The sequence below is a fragment of the Delphinapterus leucas genome, chromosome 8 (assembly GCF_059928025.1).
Source record: "Delphinapterus leucas isolate spDelLeu-1000000601 "Yukka" chromosome 8, BTC_Dleu_Yukka2, whole genome shotgun sequence".
In the NCBI taxonomy this organism is placed as follows: Eukaryota; Metazoa; Chordata; class Mammalia; order Artiodactyla; family Monodontidae; genus Delphinapterus; species Delphinapterus leucas.
In genome coordinates this window covers 18,659,031-18,680,274 of record NC_143136.1, presented here as the reverse complement: position 1 = coordinate 18,680,274, position 21,244 = coordinate 18,659,031, and the positions used below count along the sequence as shown (strand labels likewise).

At 51.5% G+C, this 21,244-nt stretch overlaps 1 protein-coding gene across 1 annotated transcript; it reads left to right on the top strand.

Moving 5' to 3' along the window:
- The first annotated feature begins 6,820 nt into the window (after nucleotides 1-6,820).
- DES (desmin) lies at nucleotides 6,821-13,977 on the top strand. The gene is made up of 7 exons (XM_089916334.1): nucleotides 6,821-7,398; nucleotides 8,647-8,707; nucleotides 8,829-8,924; nucleotides 10,035-10,111; nucleotides 11,698-11,741; nucleotides 13,276-13,358; nucleotides 13,572-13,977. The coding sequence occupies exons 1-7, from the start codon at nucleotides 6,821-6,823 to the stop codon at nucleotides 13,611-13,613; spliced, it is 981 nt and encodes a 326-aa protein (XP_089772460.1). The 3' UTR covers nucleotides 13,614-13,977.
- Nucleotides 13,978-21,244: the final 7,267 nt, after the last annotated feature.

Below are 21,244 nucleotides of genomic sequence, written 5' to 3'. Positions count from 1 at the left end.
ACTTTCATCTCCACGTCTCATTAGCTCCTCCCCTTGAGGCTCAGCTTCCCCCCACCTCCTTCTCCCCAGTCTGCAAGGCATCCTATTTGGTAGAATTTGGGAGCTGGGAGGAGGTGAGATTAGCCTCAGACTTCTCCTACTTTGGCAGAAAACCTGCAGCGCTCCATGTCTGTAAAAGGAGTGTGGGGCTGGAGGGTGTTGGAACCGGGCTGCGGAGCCTTCCCAGAGAAGGAGCTAGGTCAGGGGGGTGGGGTGCCGTGAAGGAAGGGGCCCAGGAGAGGGTCTGGGGTCAGGAGGTGGAGAAAATTGGGAGAGGGAGGCTAGGAGGCCTTAAGCCAATGAGATGTGGATGGTGGCAGATGAGAGGGGGTGGATTGCTGGCTAAGCGTGTGGCAGGGGGGGTCAGTGCAGCGCGGGGGAGATGAGATTCAGGGAGAATCCTGACGCCACCCTTCCAGCTGGGCCCCTCAACTCAACCTCCCCCTGGTGATATCAGGAAGCAACAATTGCCTCTGGACATTCCTTCCCTTTTACAGTCACTCCAGGCTCCTCAGCCGCCTGTGGAGCTGAGAGGAAGATGGGGGTGGGGCGGGCATCATGGAAGGGGACCGTCAGGGGGAGGGGCTCTGGGAGCACTGAGGCAGGGAGGGTTCAGCCAGGGACCCCTCCATGTCCCACCCCCTGAGCCCAAAGACTCAGGATGTCAGAAGCTGTGAGGGCTCCAGAGATGACCCAGCCTGATCCCTTTTCACATATAAGCATGACAGGGCCAGAGAGGAAACAGGAATTGCCCAGGTAGTTCAGATGGTTAGTTGGTGAACTTCCAGGATAAGCACCCACATCTTAGCCTCTGGCTGACCACCCCACCTCCACACCCCCTTGCTTGGGCCTCCTACCTCCCCACAAAGTGCTAAAGTTGAGGCAAGAGCCAGGTCTCAGAGTTCATACTTGCTACACTGTCCCCAAGGCTCTCACGCAATGGCTGTCTCCTGGCCCAGCCCATCTTGGGATGGAAGCATGAGGATGCTGGGAAACAGAAAGAGGAGGAGGATGGGCCCTGGACAAAGGGACAAAGGCAACCCTGGAGGTGGCGGTCGGTCAGTGGAAGGAGAGTGCACCGTGGGGGGGGCATCAGCACCCGTCTCACATCTGGGATCCTGGAGTAGACCAGGGGTGGATGAGATACTCCCTGACAGGGCAAGGTGGAAAAGTTACTTCTGGTTCTTTCCTTTTGGACCTCTTTCAGTTTTTTCCTCAATCCAAATGCCCTGTGCTGGCCAAGTCAGTGTCCCCATCCCAGCGATCTACCCATAACAGCCACCTGCCCCCTATCCATGCCATCTATGGGAGGTCCTTTGGGTAGCCAGAGCCCTTGTCTTCTAGGGAGCCCTCTGTGAGGTTCAGAGATCTGCCCAGGCCTCCACAGCCCTCTAGTCACTGAGCTCAGGGGAAGGCAAGGGAGAGCTTGGCAGTGTCACCCAGCAGAAAAGAGGCTGTGTGGCTGAAGTGAGGTGAACCCAAAGGAGAGGTGAGTGAGCTGAGGTTGGCAAGATGGGCAGGGCCAGTTCTGTGGGGCCTTGGAGGCTATGATGAGTTTGGGTTTTGCTGGTTAATTAGTTCAGGGAAGGGAGAGAAATTGGGAATGGTGAAACAGGCAAAGTCTCCAAAAGGCGTGAGCACTGCCCCCAAATATTTGAAGACTGGATCTCTGAAAGCGGTTTCTTCTTGCTCTGTTTGGCTCCCAGGGCGGAATAAGAGGCATAGCAGAGACATCTCCTGGGTTCAAATATAAGGAAATGTTTTCTAACAGCCAAGCTGTCCGCTGTCCTGTAACAGAGGCTTGTTAGGTACCCAGTACTCTTTGTGGAATGGAATGGGCTGCCTGGAGTTCCCAGGCAGTAGAGGGGTTCAAACTAGAGCAGTGTTTGCTGGAGTCACAGCAGAAACTAGTTAAGCCTTAATTGAGAAGTGGGGGTGTGGGATTGGTCAACCTCATGACCTATGAAGTTACCTCCAACCTTAAGTTTCCAATATTCTCCAATGTCAGAGTAATCTGGGAAGATTTCAAGCAAACAAGACTGACTTCCTTCTATAATTGATTTAACAAAATATATTGGTAACACCCATTGTACAAGGGACCATACCATGTACACACATTTATAAATTGTCCCCTTTTCCCGGCAAACCCTGAGTGAAATGGTTTGTCTTGGTGGACCTTCCCGTTTCCAATATTATTTAGCTCAGGTGAGAGGTGTGACCATAGAATAATGTGAGTGCTACTTTTTTTTTTTTTAGACACCTTACCAAAATGTATGTGTTCAAAAGTTTGTCCCAAGGATGTTCATAGCAGCATTGTTTATAATAACAAAAGACTGGAAAAAATATAAATGTCTATCAATAAAAAATTGGCCAATTGGCCAAATAAATTATGGTAAATCCATTCAGTGAAATACAAATGAGGAGGGACTTCCCTGACGGTCCAGTGGTTAAGACTTTGCGCTTCCACTGCAGGGGCCATGGGTTCCATCCCCGGTCAGGGAACTAAGATCCTGCATGCTATGTGGCATGGCCAAAAAAAAAAAAAAAAGGAAAATAAATACAAATGAGGATATTAAGAAGAATGACTCAATACCTCCCAATAAGGATAAAAGTAGGACAAGACAGCTCTCTTGGTGAATTCTACCAAACATTTCAGAATTAACACCAACCCTTCTCAAACTCCTCTAAAAATTTGAAAAGGAAGGAATATTTCTTAACTCATTCTATGAGGTCAGCATTAGCCTGATACCAAAGCCAGACAAAGACGTACAAGAAAATAAAGCTACAGATCTATATTCCTTATAAATATTGATGTTAAAATTCTCAACAAAATATTAGCAAACCAAATTCAACAGCATATTAAAAGGATTATACACATGATGACATGGGATTTTTTTCCTGGAATGCAGGGATGGTTCAACATATGACAATCAATCAGTATAATATACCACATTAACAGAATAAAGGGAAAACCCCTCATGATGAACTTCATTTACAATAGCAACAAAAAGAATAAAATACTTAGAAATAAACATGACCAAGGAGATGTAAGATTTGTACACTGAAAGCTACAAAATATTGCTGAAATAAAGAAGACACAAAAAAATTGAAAGACATCCAGTATTCACTGATTAGAAGACTTAATATTGTTAAGCTGTCAATAATACCCAAAGTGATCTGCAGATTCAATGCAATCCCTATCAAAACCCCACCAATGTTTTTTGAAGAAATAGAAAAATTCCTTCTATCTAAAATTCATATGGAATCTCAAGGGACCCTACATAGCCAAAACATCTTGAAAAAGAACAAAGTTGGAGGATTCACACGTCCTGATTCCAAAACTTGATACAAAGCTAGAGTAATCAAAACAGTGTGGTACTGGTGTGAGGACAGATATATAGGTCAATGGAATAGAATAGAGAGCCCAGAAAAAAATCTTCACATATATGGCTAAATTGTTTTCAACAAGGGGAAAAGGACAGTCTTTTCCACAAATGGTGTTGGGAAAACTAGATATTCACATGCAAAAGAATGAAGTTGGACCCTTACCTTATACTATATATGAAAATTAATTCATAATGGATCAAAGACATAAAACTGTAAAGCTCTTAGAAGAAAACACAGGGGATGACATTCTTCACATTGGATCTGGCAGTGATTTCTTGGATATGACACCAAAAGCACAGGCAATAAAGAACTGGAGTTCATCAAAATTTAAAACTTTTGTGCATCAAAGGATACTATCAAGAGAGTGAAAAGGCAACCCACAGAATAGGACCTCTTGAATTATGTGCCAAGTACATTACCCATCCAGATAAATTATCATTATTTTTAGGAAGTCCAGTTCTAAGCAGTCCTCAGGGGAGTCTAAACTCTTACTCCAGTGGTGCTCCCTGCCTGGTTCAGAACATGGTTTGGAATATGCTCCTCTTTCACCTGCCTTCCAAGCCTCAGAGTGTTGTTTCGCTGCCCTCCATGCTAGCAGATCCTCAGGGGTGGAACCGAATTTTGGAAGCAGCTCCAAGTGGTTCAGAGCCAAGTCTGGTAAATGTTGATTTTGACTAGAGAATAGATGGCGTAATTTATTTATTTGTTTTCTGCCTCATTTTACTAAGGAAGTGAGGCCTTGGCCTGGTCCGAAGGGCAATTTCCTTTTGTGGTCTGGAGACTATTCACAGAGAGGAGTCCCAAATATGTTCTGTCCTCCCTAGTGTTGTGGAAATGGTTGCACGGTCTCCTATAGTTTATTAGCCAGGATTGTTTTGGTTACAAGCGACAGTAGCCAATACCAAGTGTCTCAAGGAAAAATAAAGGAAAAGTTTATTGGCCCCAAAGCCAGGAAGGACACTGGGGAAGCTCACAATATTGAGGGGAGAACTGCAGAACCAGGGCCCCAGGGACTGGAATTTAGGACCTCTAGCCCTGCATTCTCCTCCTCTCTAGGTGTCTCTGTTTCTCCTGGCATGCTGACCTCTCTTTCTTCCTATGCCAGAAAGAACTCCCCGGTGGGCAGGAAACATGGTTACCACAGGTTCCAGTTTAGTAATTCCAGTTCCATCTATAAATTCCAGGGTAGGTCTCTGATTGGCCCCGCTCAGGTCCAGGCCTGCCCCTTGAGCCAATCACTGCAGTCAGAGGGATGCAGTTATAAGACTGACTGGGAGCTGAGTCACCTGTCCACTCATGGTGTGTGTGTGTGTGTGTGTGTGTGTGTGTGTGTGTGTGTGTCTGTGTAGCAAAATAAGGGGATGGGAAAGAAAGCTTGCAGTCTACTTTGAACTAAAACAAGGACAGTGCTGCCTGGGATGTGCTAAGGATTCATATGATCTCCAAAATTCTCCAGGAGCCTACAGTCTAGTTTGGGAAACGAGACACAAAAATAACCAGAACACAGCAGCTTGCACCGACTCGAAGGCTGGATAAGAATACCTGGAACTCCCCACCCACCTCATAAGCTCGTCTCTAGGATAAAAATTAGAAACTGAATGTGAAAGGGCTTTGCAAATACAGCAGCAACAAAGCCCTTTGCAGTTCACCTGGCACATTCACACCCACTCTGGGGTCAGACTGCCTCAGCCTCCTGAGCTATAAAATGGGACTGGTACTACTTCCTACCTCATAGGGTTGTCAGAGAATTGGGGATCATGGGTGGGGAGTGCTTAGCGGAGTGGCACACAATGGGTGCTCAGAATACATAAGGTGTTATTATCTGCATATTGTTACCTGAGCCTCTTCAAAGCCCTAGACAGTAGACACAGCCAGGCTGACCATCCCCACTTTATAGTTGAGGACACAGAGAAGTGAAGGACCTGCCTGCTTGTAATTACATCTGCTGGTAATGGCAGAGCTAGGGTAAGACCAGTCCTCTATTTTCAAGCTTTGCCTTCCAAAAGGGTCAGGCCTGAAAGAGGCCTGTAGAGTGCCAGGTGGAGGTACAGAGAGACAGCCAGCATTCATGGAGAAATAGGGATGTCCTTAGGGGTCAGCCAGTGCCTTGTACTAAGGAGGAGGCCTGTGAAGCAATGGACAAGCCCTCTGCAGGGCTCCATTCTTGCTGGGGGCTTGGAGCATTATGGGGGTGGGAAGTGATTGGGGCTCATCACCCCAAGCCTTGCTCTGCCATCTGACACCCTTGTCTCCTCAAGTACTTGGCCCCCACCCGCCAGAGCTCCTCTCCTGTGCACTTGTTTCCCGGACTGATATATTCTCCTCTATAAATACCAACTCTGGTATTTGGGGTTGGCAGCTGTTGCTGCCAGGGAGATGGCTGGGTTGACATGAGGCTCCTGACAAAACACAAACCCCTGGTGTGTGTGGGCGTGGGCGTGGGTGGTGTGAGGAGGGGGATGAATCAGAGAGGGGGTGGGGGAGGGCTCAAGGCGGGCAGAAGGCAGGCGAAGCTGGTGGTGCGGGGTTGAGAGTGTACAGTTATGTTATAATTGTTATAATTGGAAACTGAGAGCCTACCAGGCCCTTTCTGGAAGTCACCCTGTTGTTTATAAACTTGAGGCCCTGCCCTCACCTGGAGTGGGGAGGAAAAGGGCCTTCACTAGTTCTGAGGGAAACTGAGGCTGGGAGCTGGAACTCAGGGGCTAGTGGACACACCTGAGCAGGCGGGCTCTGGCAGGGATGGCTGAGTGCCCCTGGCTGGTCCCCCCCATCCTCCCTGCCTGTCTAGAGACCCTCCGCCTCTAGGCCTGGCTAGTGGGCTCGGGGTCTTTGCCTGAGCCCTCCTAAATGTTCGCCACTTTCAGAGACTCTTTAGAAAAAAAGGTGATTTGGAGCCTTTCTTGGAAATAGGCCTTGTCCCTTCAGGAAATGACCCAAAGTGTCTGCTTGCAGCAAAAAGGAGCCCCTCAAACTACATGGAAGCCTCTCCCCTGCTCTCTCCCCTGCCCGCAGGCAGGCGGGCCTACCTGGGGGCTCCAGACATGCTTGAGCCCTGGGTGAGGCGATTGGCAGGCCTGCCCATCTTCTGCCCCCCTAGGTCCACCAGCCTCTCCCACGCCCCTCAGGGGGCCCCCACCCGCCGGCTGAGGGGCGAAGGCTTCTTGCGGGGGAGCTGGCCTCCCTGCCCCCACGCCAGAGGCCGTCCTTTCCTGGCAGGACAGCGGGATCCTGCAGCTGTCAGGGGAGGGGCGGCGGGGGCTGATGTCAGGACGCATACAAATAGTGCCGACGGCCTGGGGCCCTGTCTCCCCTCGCCGCAGCCACTCTCCGGCCGGCCGCCCACCGCTTCCTCCTCCGCGCAGCGCAGCCCAGCCTCGCCCTCGCCGCCACCATGAGCCAGGCCTACTCGTCCAGCCAGCGCGTGTCCTCCTACCGCCGCACCTTCGGCGGGGTCCCGGGCTTCCCGCTCGGCTCCCCGCTGAGCTCGCCGGTGTTCCCGCGTGCGGGCTTCGGCACCAAGGGCTCCTCGAGCTCGGTGACATCCCGCGTGTACCAGGTGTCGCGCACGTCGGGCGGGGCCGGGGGCCTGGGGTCGCTGCGGGCCAGCCGGCTGGGGGCACCCCGCGCGCCCTCCTCCTATGGCGCGGGCGAGCTGCTGGACTTTTCGCTGGCCGACGCCGTGAACCAGGAGTTCCTGACCACGCGCACCAACGAGAAAGTGGAGCTTCAGGAGCTCAACGATCGCTTCGCCAACTACATAGAGAAGGTGCGCTTCCTGGAGCAGCAGAACGCGGCGCTCGCTGCCGAGGTGAACCGGCTCAAGGGCCGGGAGCCGACGCGGGTGGCCGAGATCTACGAGGAGGAGCTGCGCGAGCTGCGGCGCCAGGTGGAGGTGCTCACCAACCAGCGCGCCCGCGTCGACGTCGAGCGGGACAACCTGCTGGACGACCTGCAGCGGCTCAAGGCCAAGTGAGGACCCAGCGCTCCCAGAACCCCCCTCTCCATGGGCTGGGCGCGGGAGGCTAGGCCTGGGGCTGGGTCCAGCTGTCAGCACCCTGTCGTATGTACCCAGGGAGAGGGCCGTCTACCTGTGTCCCCCCAGGAGGGGAGAGGGACGCCAGGTCTCTCCCGTGTGCCCGCAGTCTGCAAACAAGGAATTTTCTTGGGGACATCATGGGGTGGAAACGGGAGACCTTGGGAGACCAGGTGCTTCTTAAAAAAGCATCTTAAGTTGCTGGGGGTTGGGCAGGCACATGGATGGAGAAAGGAGGCCCATGTGCAGTCAGAGGGAGAGGGGAGGTTGGTAGGAGACAAGGAAATCTGGGGCCAGCAGTAGCTCTCAGCTCATCTGTGATTAGGCCCTGCGGATGGGGGTAGAGAGGGCATCTTGGCCCCTGGGCCCGGCTGAAGCTTTCCAGGAGGGAGCGATAAGCTAGAGGAAAGCGGAGAGTGGGTGGGGACCGCAGCCCTCAGAAACCTTGGAGGACCAGATGGTGGGCTCCACCAGGCTCCCAGTATGTACAGGCAGCAAATGTAGTGAGCCGAGTCACTGGCCCACTACCCAGGTCACAAATGTTAAATGAGCACCTGCGTGGGCCAGGCTGGGGCTGGGGCCTGGGAACGCAGAGGTGGATAAAATAGACATGGTTCTTGGACCTCCCTGGTGGCGCAGAGGTTGGGAGTCTGCCTGCCAGTGCAGGGGACAGGGGTTCGAGCCCTGGTCCGGGAAGATCCCACATGCCGCGGAGCAACTGGGCCTGTGCGCCACAACTACTGAGCCTGCGCTCTAGAGCCCGCGAGCCACAACTACTGAAACCCGCAACAAGAGAAGCAGCCACTGCAATGAGAGGCCCGTGCACCACAACGAAGAGTAGCCCCTGCAACTAGAGAAAGCCCGTGTGCAGCAACAAAGACCCAACGCAGCCAAAAATAAATAAATAAATAAATATTAAAAACAAACACAAAAAAATAGACATGGTTCTTAATCCCAGGGAGGTCACAGTCTGGTGGGGACATAGATTTCCAGGGTGTGGCTCCAGGGCAGAGATTGGGCCACTTCCTGTTCCCTCCCTGTGTGGGCGGGGCCTCCTGTCTCTATCCAGCAGCCAGGCCTCCTTTCTCTGTCCTGAGCCCACTCCCTGGGCAGCCCCCAGTCAGTCTTCTCCACTGCCAGTTTTATGCCCACCAACTGTCTGTCCTCCTGCCTGTCTCTGCCAGGATGCAAGAGGAAATTCAGCTGAAAGAAGAAGCGGAGAACAATTTGGCTGCCTTCCGAGCGGTGAGCCCTCTTTGGTCCCCCAGCAGCCGTACCCCTTCTGTCCCCTCTGTGTCGCCCCTGGTCTCCCTCTGCCCTGACCGGGTGATCAGTGACCCTCTCCTTCTCACTTGACCTTCACCAGGATGTGGATGCAGCCACTCTAGCTCGAATTGACCTGGAGCGCAGGATCGAATCTCTCAACGAGGAAATTGCGTTCCTTAAGAAAGTGCACGAAGAGGTATGCCCTTGTGCAAGCAGCTGGAAGGGGAGGGCAGGTGCTGGGCTCCGGGAATGGGGGTGTGAGGATACGTGTGGGGCCTGGTCGGGCACTGAAGCCCAGCTGTACCCTGCAGGAAATCCGTGAGCTGCAAGCCCAGCTCCAGGAACAGCAGGTCCAGGTGGAGGTGGACACGTCCAAGCCAGACCTCACGGCTGCCCTCAGGGACATCCGGGCTCAGTATGAGACCATCGCGGCTAAGAACATCTCGGAAGCTGAGGAGTGGTACAAGTCAAAGGTGGGACTCTGGCCCCTCTGGCCCCCTCAACCCCAGTTTGGAGGTACTTCCTATGGCTCCATCTTTGGGGAGGAGGGTGATCCTGGGGTCTCCATGCTCCCTTGCCCACCCCTACCTGTGTCCGGGTCATCTCAGGGACCCTCTCTTTGCCCTTAGGTGTCTGACCTGACCCAGGCAGCCAACAAGAACAATGATGCGCTACGCCAGGCCAAACAGGAGATGATGGAGTATCGCCACCAGATCCAGTCCTACACGTGCGAGATCGACGCCCTCAAGGGCACTGTGAGTCCCTGCCCACCTTGCCTGGTCTAGCCCTTCCTGTCTGCAGCTCACACTCTGTGACCTCGGGCCCATCACAGAGTCTCTGTCTGCTCAAATCTACCACAGGGATAAAAAAGATAGGTGGATTCCCAATGGGGCTCTCAGGAATCATGGGACTCCTGCATGGAGGCGAGGAGGCCGAACAGTCATGCTCCCTTGTATCAGTTCTCTTCTCTGAGTTTCCACATGAGACTTCATTTGAGTTCATAGTTCCCTGGCTCAGAAGAGTTTGACAAGCCCTAGACTTGGCCATCTGGGGTTGCCTCCCAGCCCCGAGGCTGTGCCTCTCTCCATCCTGGGCCCCGAGTGTCCCCCCCCACCCCGCCCCACTGCAGCCTGTCCTTGACCCGGGCGCCCCTCCCCTGCAGAACGACTCCCTAATGAGGCAGATGCGGGAGCTGGAGGAACGCTTTGCTAGTGAGGCCGGAGGCTACCAGGACAACATCGCACGCCTGGAGGAGGAGATCCGACACCTCAAGGATGAGATGGCCCGCCACCTGCGCGAGTACCAGGACCTGCTCAATGTCAAGATGGCCTTGGATGTGGAGATTGCCACCTACCGGAAGCTGCTGGAGGGCGAGGAGAGCCGGTGAGGGGCAAGGCAGGGGCTGGCCGTGGGCTCCTGGGGGGTGCTGGGGGCCCATTCCTGCCCTGAAGCGGGGCTCGGGATCACCTTTACGAGATCTGGAAACAATATTATACGAGTCCACCACTCTGGTTAATTGCAGAGAATTAACCAAGGCCACCTGGGTAAAAAGTGATTTAATTAATAGCTTTTATAAAAAGAGAAGTATAAGTATTCCCACATCCATCTTCAGAATTAAGAACCAGCAGCATAAAACCATACTCAGCAACCAGTAATAAACCATTACTGCCAGTCAAGAGAGAGACGGAAGCACAGGGGGGAATGATGAGGAAGGAAAGGGAGGAGCCAGATAGAGACAAATAGAGACAGAGGGGCTTGGACACGATAGGCTAAGAGAGAAGGTGCAGAGACTCGTGCTCAGAGAGTGCACACACACACACATGCACATGTATACGCACACATATGCTCATAGGAAAAGACACAATGATACTCTCAGAGCAAATCACCTCTAGACACAGAAAACAACCTACAACCAGAAAGGGACACGAGGGAAACTTCTTGATTGATGGAAATGTTCTATATCTTGATTTAGACTGGTGGTTACATGTTTGTAGACACTGATCAAAACTCACATAAATATAAATTTATTTTATTTATTTATTTTATTTATTTTTGGCTGCGTTGGTTCTTCATTGCTGCATGTGGGCGAGCGGGGGTTCTTCATTGCCGCTGTAGTTGCGGCGAGCAGGGGTTACTCTTCGTTGTGGTGCGTGGGCTTCTCATTGTGGTGGCTACTCTTGTTGTGGAACACAGGCTGTAGGCGCACGGGCTTCAGTAGTTGTGGCATGTGGGCTCAGTAGTTGTGGCACGCAGGCTCAGTAGTTGTGGTGCACGGGCTTAGTTGCTCCATGGCATGTGGGATCTTCCCAGACCAGGGCTCGAACCCGTGTCCCTTGCATTGGCAGGCGGATTCTTAACCACTGCACCACCAAGGAAGCCCCTTCACTATGTAAACTTATCATCAATTAATAACAGGTCAATTACTCAACAAAATGATGCCCATTGATACTCACAAAAATGATAAAATCTGAAGTTTAAAAAGATCAGCAGACGTATTTAGATACAGATTTATACAAAGAAGGATTTCAGATATTGTAGAATAACATCTGCACTAGGCATAAATGGGGGTGGCAGCTCCTGGGACTTGCCCTCAGATGAATGGGCCAGAGGTTCCCAGCCTGCCTGGAGGGTGGGCACACACAGTGGATGTCACCCACAGCTGCCGTTGATACACCCTGCAATGCCGAGGGCAAGAAGCAAATCCTGGTGCAATGGAGGGTGCAGTGGGGTCAGGGGTTCTGGTGTCACACCAGCAGGTCAGAGATGGAATGGGTGATCCTTCCAGAAGGGACAGTTCCTGGGACAGCTGGAGTTGGCCTTTGGCCCCATGCCCCGAGCAGTGTTGAAGTCAGTGGAACTGGGACAGCTGAGGATGGTGTTTACAGAGGACCAGGGCAAGCTTTGAGGGGTGGTCACAGAGAGAGATGGAGGGTCCTAACCCTTTGGGGGCTTGGTCTCTCCCCTTTCAGGATCAACCTCCCTAACCAGACCTTCTCTGCCCTCAACTTCCGAGGTGAGTGTATGTTGGCAAGTGGAGGCTGGGGTGGCAGGGGATAGGAGTCCAGTGTGGGCACTGCCCAAGGCCAGCCAGGAGGGGAGGATAGAACCATAGGGACAGGGCTGGGGTCTGGGGAAGAGAAAGGGGGCTGCTACAGTAGGACGGGGGAGTTTAGGTAGAGGCGCCTTCTAACAGAGGGAGCTTTTAATTTTATTTTATTTCATGGTATTGTATTGCATGACCATGTCCCCTGCACCTTCTGGGAGTATTAAATGGCCACTAGTTTCTGTTTCCTAATATGCCCAAACTCCAAGGTACCAGGGGTGTCCTTGGGGACCAGGCATCAGGAGCATCTAGAACCATGTATCCTGGGTTACAAGGCGCCCACCACTCACTGTCTGTTTGGCAAGTTGCCAAGCACTCCCCCCCCCCGCCCCCACCCCCAGCTGCTTGTTGAACACCTCCAGTTTGCTGGAGCAAGACGTTGGGTGCATGTTTTAAAAAAATGAAGCCAAACCTTAACAAAGCCAAACAATTAAAAGAACGAACTCCTAGGGCATTCCGCCATTCTGATGTCAGTAATATGCAGATCGAGTGGTTTCCAAACCCCAGAGAGCAGAAAAACATGCTATAATAATACATTAGGAAAGCAAGCTGGAGTCCTTGGCAGCTTCGCCTTTCCTAGATCAAACCTTTTATATATTCGATGTTCATTTTCATCAGGAAAAAATACACGCTGTGCTTCACCGAGTTACAATGTTCATCACATGCTGGTTGCCTGCTAAGGAGATTCACCAACACCAAACTCATAATACCAAGGACCTAAATTTGACCCTTCCCATAAAACTCAGAACATCTCTTTTCAGTTAGTAGTTTATCCAGACACCAAGTGTGAGCCTTGCATTTAAAATCGCTTAATGCTTTTACAAGCCAATAATTCTGGGCCATTATAGGGAAAGTACCATCGTTACCATTTAACAGTGGGGAAACTGAGGCACAGAGGGACAAGTGACTGGCCAAGGGCACCGTGAACCAGTGACTGACTCCTCTCCATCTCTCTTTCATTAAGACATCAAACTGCTCATCTGGAGTCTTAAGGGGGCTGGGTACCATGAGGTCCCCCAAAAGAGGATCTTGGTTCTGGGCTTTGGGGTCCCATCAGGGTACAAATTCATGCAGGGCTGTCCTGCAGCCAGGGGTGTAGAGGGAGCGAGGAGGTGTGTGTGTTGGGGGATGGGGGTGTGGGAATGCTGGGCGGCCTGGGCCTCGGGGATCCCTTGCCGCCCTGAACCCACTGCACCCGGAGCATATCTGTTGGCTCCTGACCTTATCCCAGCCCTGGGACAGGTCCCTGGGTCTGCAGAGCCACCTGTTGGGTGCTGGGCTTAAGGACAGGTGAGGACATTTTGCTGAAAAAGTAACAGACCCATCTTGAGGGATTGGGCGTCTTCCGGGCTCTGCCCAGTGGGACCAGGGAAGGACTCCCAGCCACAGGAAGAGCCCAGGTGTGGCCTTGGTCAGGCTGAGTATGTGGATGGATCTGTTATAGAAACAAGCCCCGAGCAAAGGGGTTCTGAGGTCCATACCAAGAAGACAGTGATGATCAAGACCATTGAGACCCGGGATGGGGAGGTAAGTGGTCTGCCTAGTCCCCTTTACCCTTGGCGGGGGCCTCTGGGGTGTTTCCGGGGGGCTGTCAGCCAGGTGCTTTCCACCAGCTGTGCTGGTTCAGGCTCCTGCCTGGGGGCAGAGGGGATCCTGCTGTGCTGGAGTGGAGGTGGCCTGGGGCCATGGCTCCATTCTCTGGCCAGCACTGGGTTAGACTGGGTGTCTCTTCCTCTCCAGGTCGTCAGTGAGGCCACACAGCAGCAACACGAGGTGCTCTAAAGCCAGAGACCCCTCTGCCATCAGAGACCGTCCTCACCCCTGTCCTCACTGCCTCCTAAAGCCAACCTCCTTCTATCCCAGGGCACCACACCCAGACACAGCGCTCCCCTCACAGCCTCTGACCCCTGCTCACCGACCAGCCCTCCCCCACAGGGGACGTGGCCGAACCCTCCCAGGCACAGGGAGCCCCCTGCTGTATGAGGTGTGGATGTTGGAAGTGAGTGAGCCTGGCCCTCAGCTGCCCTTGTAGTGTGCTGGGCAGAGCCGGGATGGAGACAAGGCACAGCAGTGACCCTGCCCCTCCCACATCTGTGACCTCAGGCTCTAGCCTCTGGCTTTGGAGAGGACTCCAGCGCAGGGTGTAGGGACCCCACAGGGTCAGGCTCAAGCCCCATGGACCTCCCCCACCCCCCCTCCCCAGCCTGAGTCAGAAAGGGCCGCATCCTCAGCAAGCCGGGCAGGTGACTAGGGACACAGCCCTCTGCGGAGACTGTGGGGCTGGAGACTGACCCCATGGTCCATTACTTTCCCAGGGTGGGCTTAGAAAGCAGGGGCTGCAAGAGGGAACCCCCGAAGGTGCCAGATGTGGGAGCAGGAGATTCAGAAGGAGAGAGGGTGGGCGAGATGCTAGAGAGAAGAGAGGAGAGAGGCAGAGAGCGGTCTCAGGCAGGTGGCCGGGGTGCCCACTTCCCTGTGCCTCCCCCTCCCCTGCTGCAGAGGCTCTGGACAGAAACAATAAAAAGATAAGCACAAGCCTAGCATGGCCTCTGCTGTCTTGACTGCCAGGTCTCCTCTGGGGAACCCCAGGGCCCCGTCGCACCACCTCATGAGATGGACTGTGTGCAGCCTTCCTGCCCAGCTAGACTGTCCCCCGGGGCCTGTCACCCCTTCTGTCCCCAGAGCCTCCCAGCCTTGCTGTATGTGTGTAGCATATGGGGGAGGGGGCTGGGCAGGGGGCTTTGGTTGGGGAATCACAGATACCTCTCGTTAGGCCCCAGTTCCAGGACTGACCCCACAGACTGGCTCTGAAGTAGGGCTCCCTCGGTCCCTTTCCTAAAGAAACTTACACTTTCTTCCCACTAAACCTGCATCTTTTAAGCTCAAAGCCAGATTCAGGAAAAATAACAATATTAAGAAAAATAGAAAGCTCTGTCTTGTTCTTGGAGAAGAAGACTCGACACTCTAAAGATGTGATGTCAAGTCATCCTATGTTAATTTATAATTTCAATGCAATACAATCTCAATTAAAATACCAAAGGGAAATTTGGGGAGAATTTGGGAAGATGGGAGGGGAAGGTAGGACATATTAAAAAAAAAGGAAATCATGGAGTGAAACATTAACACAGGTACGTTAAAGGTTTCTGTGGGGAAACCTTAATTATTCAATATAGGGCGTGGGGGCATTTGGGTAGCCATGGGCAAGAGCAGGAGTGAAAGCAGTCTGTGTTTTCACTCCTTCCAAAAAATAAATTCCAGGTGGACCAGAGATTTAGGAAGCTTGATGGATCCACATAGGTCTCAGCCTTCCAGCCACTCCTCAGATTTAAGGGATTACACTTTAGAGGTGAGAAGAGGGTAGAGATCACAAACGTGATAAATTGGGATGGTCTGTAGGTGAAATAACTCTAATGGGGTTTTACTCTTAAAGTCCCTAGTGTGCCATTCCTAACTGGCTTTTTCCAGAAGCTTCCAAAGCCTTTCTGGTGGCACTTTCTCCCCCTCCTTGGGTGTGGCCTTGGCTCACGAGTTGCCAGGCTCCCCCTCTAGCTTGTGTGGTCCCTCCCTCCAGGAAGGACCCCTTCTTTGACGTATGCTATCCTTCACCTTGCCCTGGGAGCATCTGGGGCTATACCCCATGTCCACACCCATCACTGGTGATTAATGTCCCTTTCTTTACCCCCAATTCTCCAACGGAGTGAGCCCTGCAGGCCCCAGAATGCCCCCAATCAACTGGTGGTGGAACCCCAAATGAAATTAGAAGTAGCATTTTCTGTGTCTGCACAGTGGGATCAAGGAGGAGGGACGGGTGAGGGGCTTCTTAACCTCGAGCTTGTTGGGGGCGCTGGAATCAGAGCTAGTCTCCCTGTGAGAGAAACACCTGGGTGAGGTGGGCCCGAGTGGATAAGTGGTGGTGTGTGTGTATCTGTGAGTAATCTCCGGAGCCTCTCACTTCTTTCTTCTTTCCCCTGAATGAGTTCCATGCGCTCACCTACCCCACAAAGGATAAAGGGACACAGAGGTCAGAGAAGGTCTTAGAGTCATCCCTGCCTTCCCATAAAAGGCTTAGGTGCAGGGACTTCGCTGGTGGCGCAGTGGATAAGAATCCGCCTGCCAATGCAGGGGACACGGGTTCGATCCCTGGTCTGGAAAGATCCCACATGCCGCAGAGCAACTAAACCCGTGAGCCACAACTACTGAAGCCCGTGTGCCTAGAGCCCGTGCTCTGCAACAAGAGAAGCCACCACAAGGAGAAGCCTGCGCACCACAAAGAAGAGTAGCCCCGGCTCGCCACATCTAGAGAAAGCCCGCGCGCAGCAATGAAGACCCAACGCAGCCAAAAATAAATAAAATTAAATCTTTAAAAAAAAAAAAAAAAAAGCTTATGTGCAGACTGGTCACTAAGAAGGAGAGAGTGTAGGACTTTTAGACTCTCAGATCCGGACCTCAGAGTCCCCCAAGCAATGACCTCTACAATGTGGAAATCCCCTCCCCAGCCTTGTCCCACACCTTGATGAGCAGTCCTCAGGCTCTGCTTGAATGTCTCTGGGTCCGAGAACACAGTGCCTTCTCGGTAGCCCCTTCTAGCTGGGACAGCTCTGAAGGTCAGAAAGTCCTTCCTTCTTGGCACACATCTGCCCCTGTGACGGCTATCCACCTGTCCTCAGAGAAGAGGGGAGGCCCAGGGGAAAGCATTCTCTGAGCAGAGCCTTCCTGGGACTGGAGAGTCTGGAGATTCTAAGCCCTCTGCTTTGTCTTTCTCCTTAGGAGCTGAGCAGTGACCCGGGAATCTAGGGCAGAGGAGACTGATGTGGGGCTCCCAGAGAATGGACAAAAATAAACCAAAAAGGGTCTGGGTCTCATGTGGTCATACACATACACCAGACCTTCAGTGTGCCCTCACCCCGTGCCCACACATGCACCCCATCACCGCTGTGACAAAACCTCTCCCTGCTCCTTGGGACACTGGCATCTCCTCCTTCAAGACTCTGCAACCACCAGGTGTTCATTCACCCTTGGCATTGCTGGGTTTTACCTCCTTCAGCCATGAGTCATGGGGGAAGGGGAAGGGAGTTAGAAGGTCAAAGTAGTGGTGCTCCAGTGGGAGCATATGAGGTGGGGTTGAGCCCTCGGTCCTGTCTTCTGCTCCTCTGTACCCTACCCACAGCACCTCTGGACCTTCTGCCCTCCTGAGCCTAACCAGAAGACAGTGGGGTGTGTGACTAAACCAGAAATCATGCAGTTGGAAGTATTTTATTTTTACTTTTTTTTTTTTTTTTTGCGGTATGCGGGGCTCTCACTGTTGCGGCCTCTCCCGTCGCGGAGCACAGGCTCCGGACGCACAGGCTCAGCGGCCATGGCTCACGGGCCTAGCTGCTCCGCGGCATGCGGGATCTTCCCGGACCGGGGCACGAACCTGTGTCCCCTGCATCGGCAGGTGGACTCTCAACCACTGCGCCACCAGGGAAGCCCTATTTTTACTTTTGAATACAAGCAACAAAAGGTTTAATGCGGCATGATGTTTGTTTAATTGTAGAGTACAACCGTATAAATAGAGAGTAACAGATGAGGTCTTAATGTGTGTTTGATTCAGTATTTTTTGAGCATATAGACTGTTTTCTAAAGTACTGTGGAGGAAAGTTAAGCTAAATAAAATACACCCTGCCCTCTAGCAGCTCAGAGTGAAACAGGTAATACAGTTCTTATGGAAGAGAACCCAGTTGTTACATGTGTTGTTAAAAAAATGTGAAACTCCATGAGAAAAGCAAATAAAAATGCAATACCAGCATGATTATTTTTAAATCTGTAATCAGAATATTGCAAACTCTTCTTAGAAAATCTAGGAAATACAAAATTTATTAAAAGAAAACCAAAATCACTCTACTCAGAGATTAAAAAACAAAAAAAAAGACTCTGAATACTGAGAAATGAGAGGGCTCAGAGAGCGCTAACCAGCTTCGCACTGGACCGGGGGGACCAGTTCCAGACCAACTCAGGCCCCACTTGAGGAGGTGGAGTGGGAAGGATTGTGGAGGCAAATAGGTCCCTAAGCCAAGAACTGAGGTGTCAGTGGGTACTTTCCTACCCTGTCTGTCCACTCTGGCTACCCTGCCACCCCTCTCCCTGGAGACAAATCATTCCACCCATTCACCGCCTCCCTCATTCCTCCTCTGACCACAAGCCTGACCAGGACACATATGCAAATATATCATAGACCTTTAATTCAACACCTAAAATGTCAGCTACCCAAGGGCAAGATTTTCATTCATTTTATTCACTTCTACATTCCTGGTGCCTGGAAAAGGGCTTGATCCAGAGAAGGTGCCCATCAAATATTTAAATACTTGTTGAGTGAATACCCACTGGGCCCTTTTATTTACTTTTCTCTAAATTAAGTATTTATCAGAAAGGCTGATGGTCCCCACTTCATTCACTGATTCAACAAACAGTGTGCTTTTACCATGTGCCAAGCACATGGTGCATCATTGTGACTTGGAGGAAACTCCCCATGGCCCAGAGAGGTGGGGTGAGCTGTCAAGGTCACACAGCGTATCATTGGCAGAGGAGTACTGGGGCCCCTGCTCCTTGGCCTCCAGAGCACGGATTTCTTTCCATGACACCACAGGCTTGTGATTGCAAGGCAGGGCAGACTGGCAGTACACACCAGCTTGGTGCCAGGCCACAGGGCACTGTGGGGCCATTCTGAGGGACATATGAGCGCCTTGCAGCCAGCTGCTCTGGGTGAGGGCCCTGGTTAGGGCCTGAGGGCTTCCAGTGTCACAGCTAGTGCAGGCTCCTCCAGGAGAGGGCGTCCGCGACTTGCAAGGGCCTGTACCCTCCCTACCCACACACTCCTGCCCGCACCTCAGTGAATGCCGCCATTATGGACATTCAAACAGAAGATGCACAAGCCATGTTCCAGGCTCTGTGCCAGGCCCTTTTAAATAGTTAATATTCATTTTAATATTTAATATACTAATTTAAAGCCATCACAACAACCTACGTCAGATCATGTAATTCCTTGGCTCACAAAATCCTCTGAGATGACTTCTGTTTTCACTAGGAATAAAAAAGCCATGGCCAGGCTTCCCTGGTGGCACAGTGGTTAAGACTCCGCCTGCCAATGCAGGGGACATGGGTTCGAGCCCTGGTCCGGGAAGATCCCACATGCCGCGGAGCAACTAAGCCCATGAGCCACAACTACTGAGCCTGTGCTCTAGAGCCCGCAAGCCACAACTACTGAGCCTGCAAGCCACAACTACTGAAGCCAGCATGCCAAGAGAAGCCACCTTAATGAGAGGCCTGGGCACCGTAAGGAAGAGTAGCCCCTGCTCATTGCAACTAAAAAGAAAGCCCGCGTGCAGCAACGAAGACCCAATGCAGACATAAATAAATAAATAAATTTATTTTTTTTTAAAAAAGAAAAAGCCATGGCCTACAAGATTCTAGGTTATCTGACCTTTGCTGCTTGTCCGACCTCTTGTCTCTCCAGTCTCCCCGCTCACTCCCTCCAGCCCTGCTGGCCTCCTGGCTCTTCCGGAGCCCACAGGGCATATCCCACCTCTGTCTGAAGCAGTCTTGCCCAGACTTCTACCCCGTTTGCCTCCCTACCCCTTCAAGATTGGCTCAACTGCTCCTAGCCAGGCCAATTCCCATCATCACCCTGTTTGAAAGAGCAAGTCCCCCACTACACTCCCATCTCCCTTATCCTGCTCCATTTTCCCACAATACTCATATTCTTCTAATGATCTCTATCATTTCTTTATAGTTGTCTCCTTCCTCGAATATAAGCAACATGGGGGCAGGAACCCTCGTCTGTTTTGTTTGCTGCTATTTCCCTAACGGCTAGCACAGTACCAGGCACACAGTAGGAACTCAAAAATGTTTGTTGAATGAATGAGTAAACCCTGAGTTGGGTTACCCCCAATTTATAGATGAGGAAGCTGAGGCTTAGAGATGTTAGGTGACTTGATCAAGACCATACAGTTCATTTATTCAACCAACCAGCCAACCAGCCAACATTTATTTGCAGACCACCTACTGTTTTCCATGTAAATTTTTGAGGCACTGTGGCAGGAAGTTTTGGATTATTGGTTTTTAAAAACAGTCTTGAATCCTTTGGTCTTGGTGTTCCATCTGCTTACAATGTCTTCCCCCACATTTTTACTTTTTAGAATTCAATTTACATTTAAGAATTCAATTCCGCATCAGTGGTTGCCTGGGCTGGCGGAGGGGGCGAAGTTGATTACAAAGGGGATGCTCCAGCCAATCTTTAGGGTGATGAGACTGTCCTGTATGGTCCTGGGGTAGCAGATGCACAGTTGTCTGCATATGTCAAAACCAGGAGAACTGCACATCACAAAGAGTAAAAGCTTTAATGTATGTAAACTAAAACCAAAGATCTTATTCCTCCAGGCTCTTGGTCCCTGTAGGCATAATTCAGTATTTAAATTGTTTCTTCTCTGCCCTCTCCATGCACACACAGACACAAGCACACTTTGACTTGAGCCTCCCAGAATGACGGGGTGGGGGGCGTGGGGGGTGAATAAGTACCTTTCTCCATCTAATGACTCCCGGCTCCTCCTTTGACTCCCCCCTGCCTTTCCCAGGCTTCATCCCTCAGGGCTCAAGGTCAGGCCTGGTTCTCTCGCCTAAATATCTTTTTAAACTTTTTGTTTTGTGATAATTGTATATTCACATGCAGTTATGTGAACTAGAAACAATACAAAGGGACTTCCCTGGTGGCCCAGTGATTAAGGCTCTGTGCTCCCAATGCAGGGGGCCCAGGTTCAATCCCTGGTCAGGGAACTAGATCCCACATGACACAACAAAGAGATCGTATGCTACAACTAAAAGGTCCCACATGCTGCAACTAAAAGATCCCACATGCTGCAACTAAAAGATCCCACATGCTGCAATGAAGATCCCGCAAGCTGCAACTAAGGCCCGGCGCAGCCAAATAAAAAAATATTTTTTAAAAAACCCAATACAGAGAGATCCTGTATATCATTCACCTGTTTTCCCCCAATGGTAACATCTATAGTACAATATCACAACCAGGAAATTGCCATTGATATAGCCCACCTTCTTCAGGTTTTACCAGTTTGTGCACTCAGTGTGTGTGTGTGTGTGTGTGAGCACATGCATTTAGTTCTGTGCAATTTTATTGCATGTGTAGATTCATATGACTACAACCAGTCAAGATACAGACTGTCTCATCACAAAAGTCTCACTTAGACTTTTAAAAGCAGTAATGTCCTATCTTTTTTTTTTTTTTTTGGTGGTACACGAGCCTCTCACTGTTGTGGCCTCTCCCGTTGCGGAGCACAGGCTCTGGACGCGCAGGCTCAGCAGCTATGGCTCACGGGCCCAGCTGCTCCGCGGCATGTGGGATCTTCCCAGACCGGGGCACG

What these genes read in the sequence shown, in the direction of transcription:
- DES (XM_089916334.1), top strand. Translation starts at nt 6,821, where the DNA reads ATGAGCCAGGCCTACTCGTCCAGCCAGCGCGTGTCCTCCTACCGCCGC. An exon ending in TTAAGAAAGTGCACGAAGAG is followed by an intron (nt 8,925 to 10,034) that starts GTATGCCCTTGT and finishes CGCGAGTACCAG; the next exon opens with GACCTGCTCAATGTCAAGAT. An exon ending in TTGAGACCCGGGATGGGGAG is followed by an intron (nt 13,359 to 13,571) that starts GTAAGTGGTCTG and finishes CTTCCTCTCCAG; the next exon opens with GTCGTCAGTGAGGCCACACA.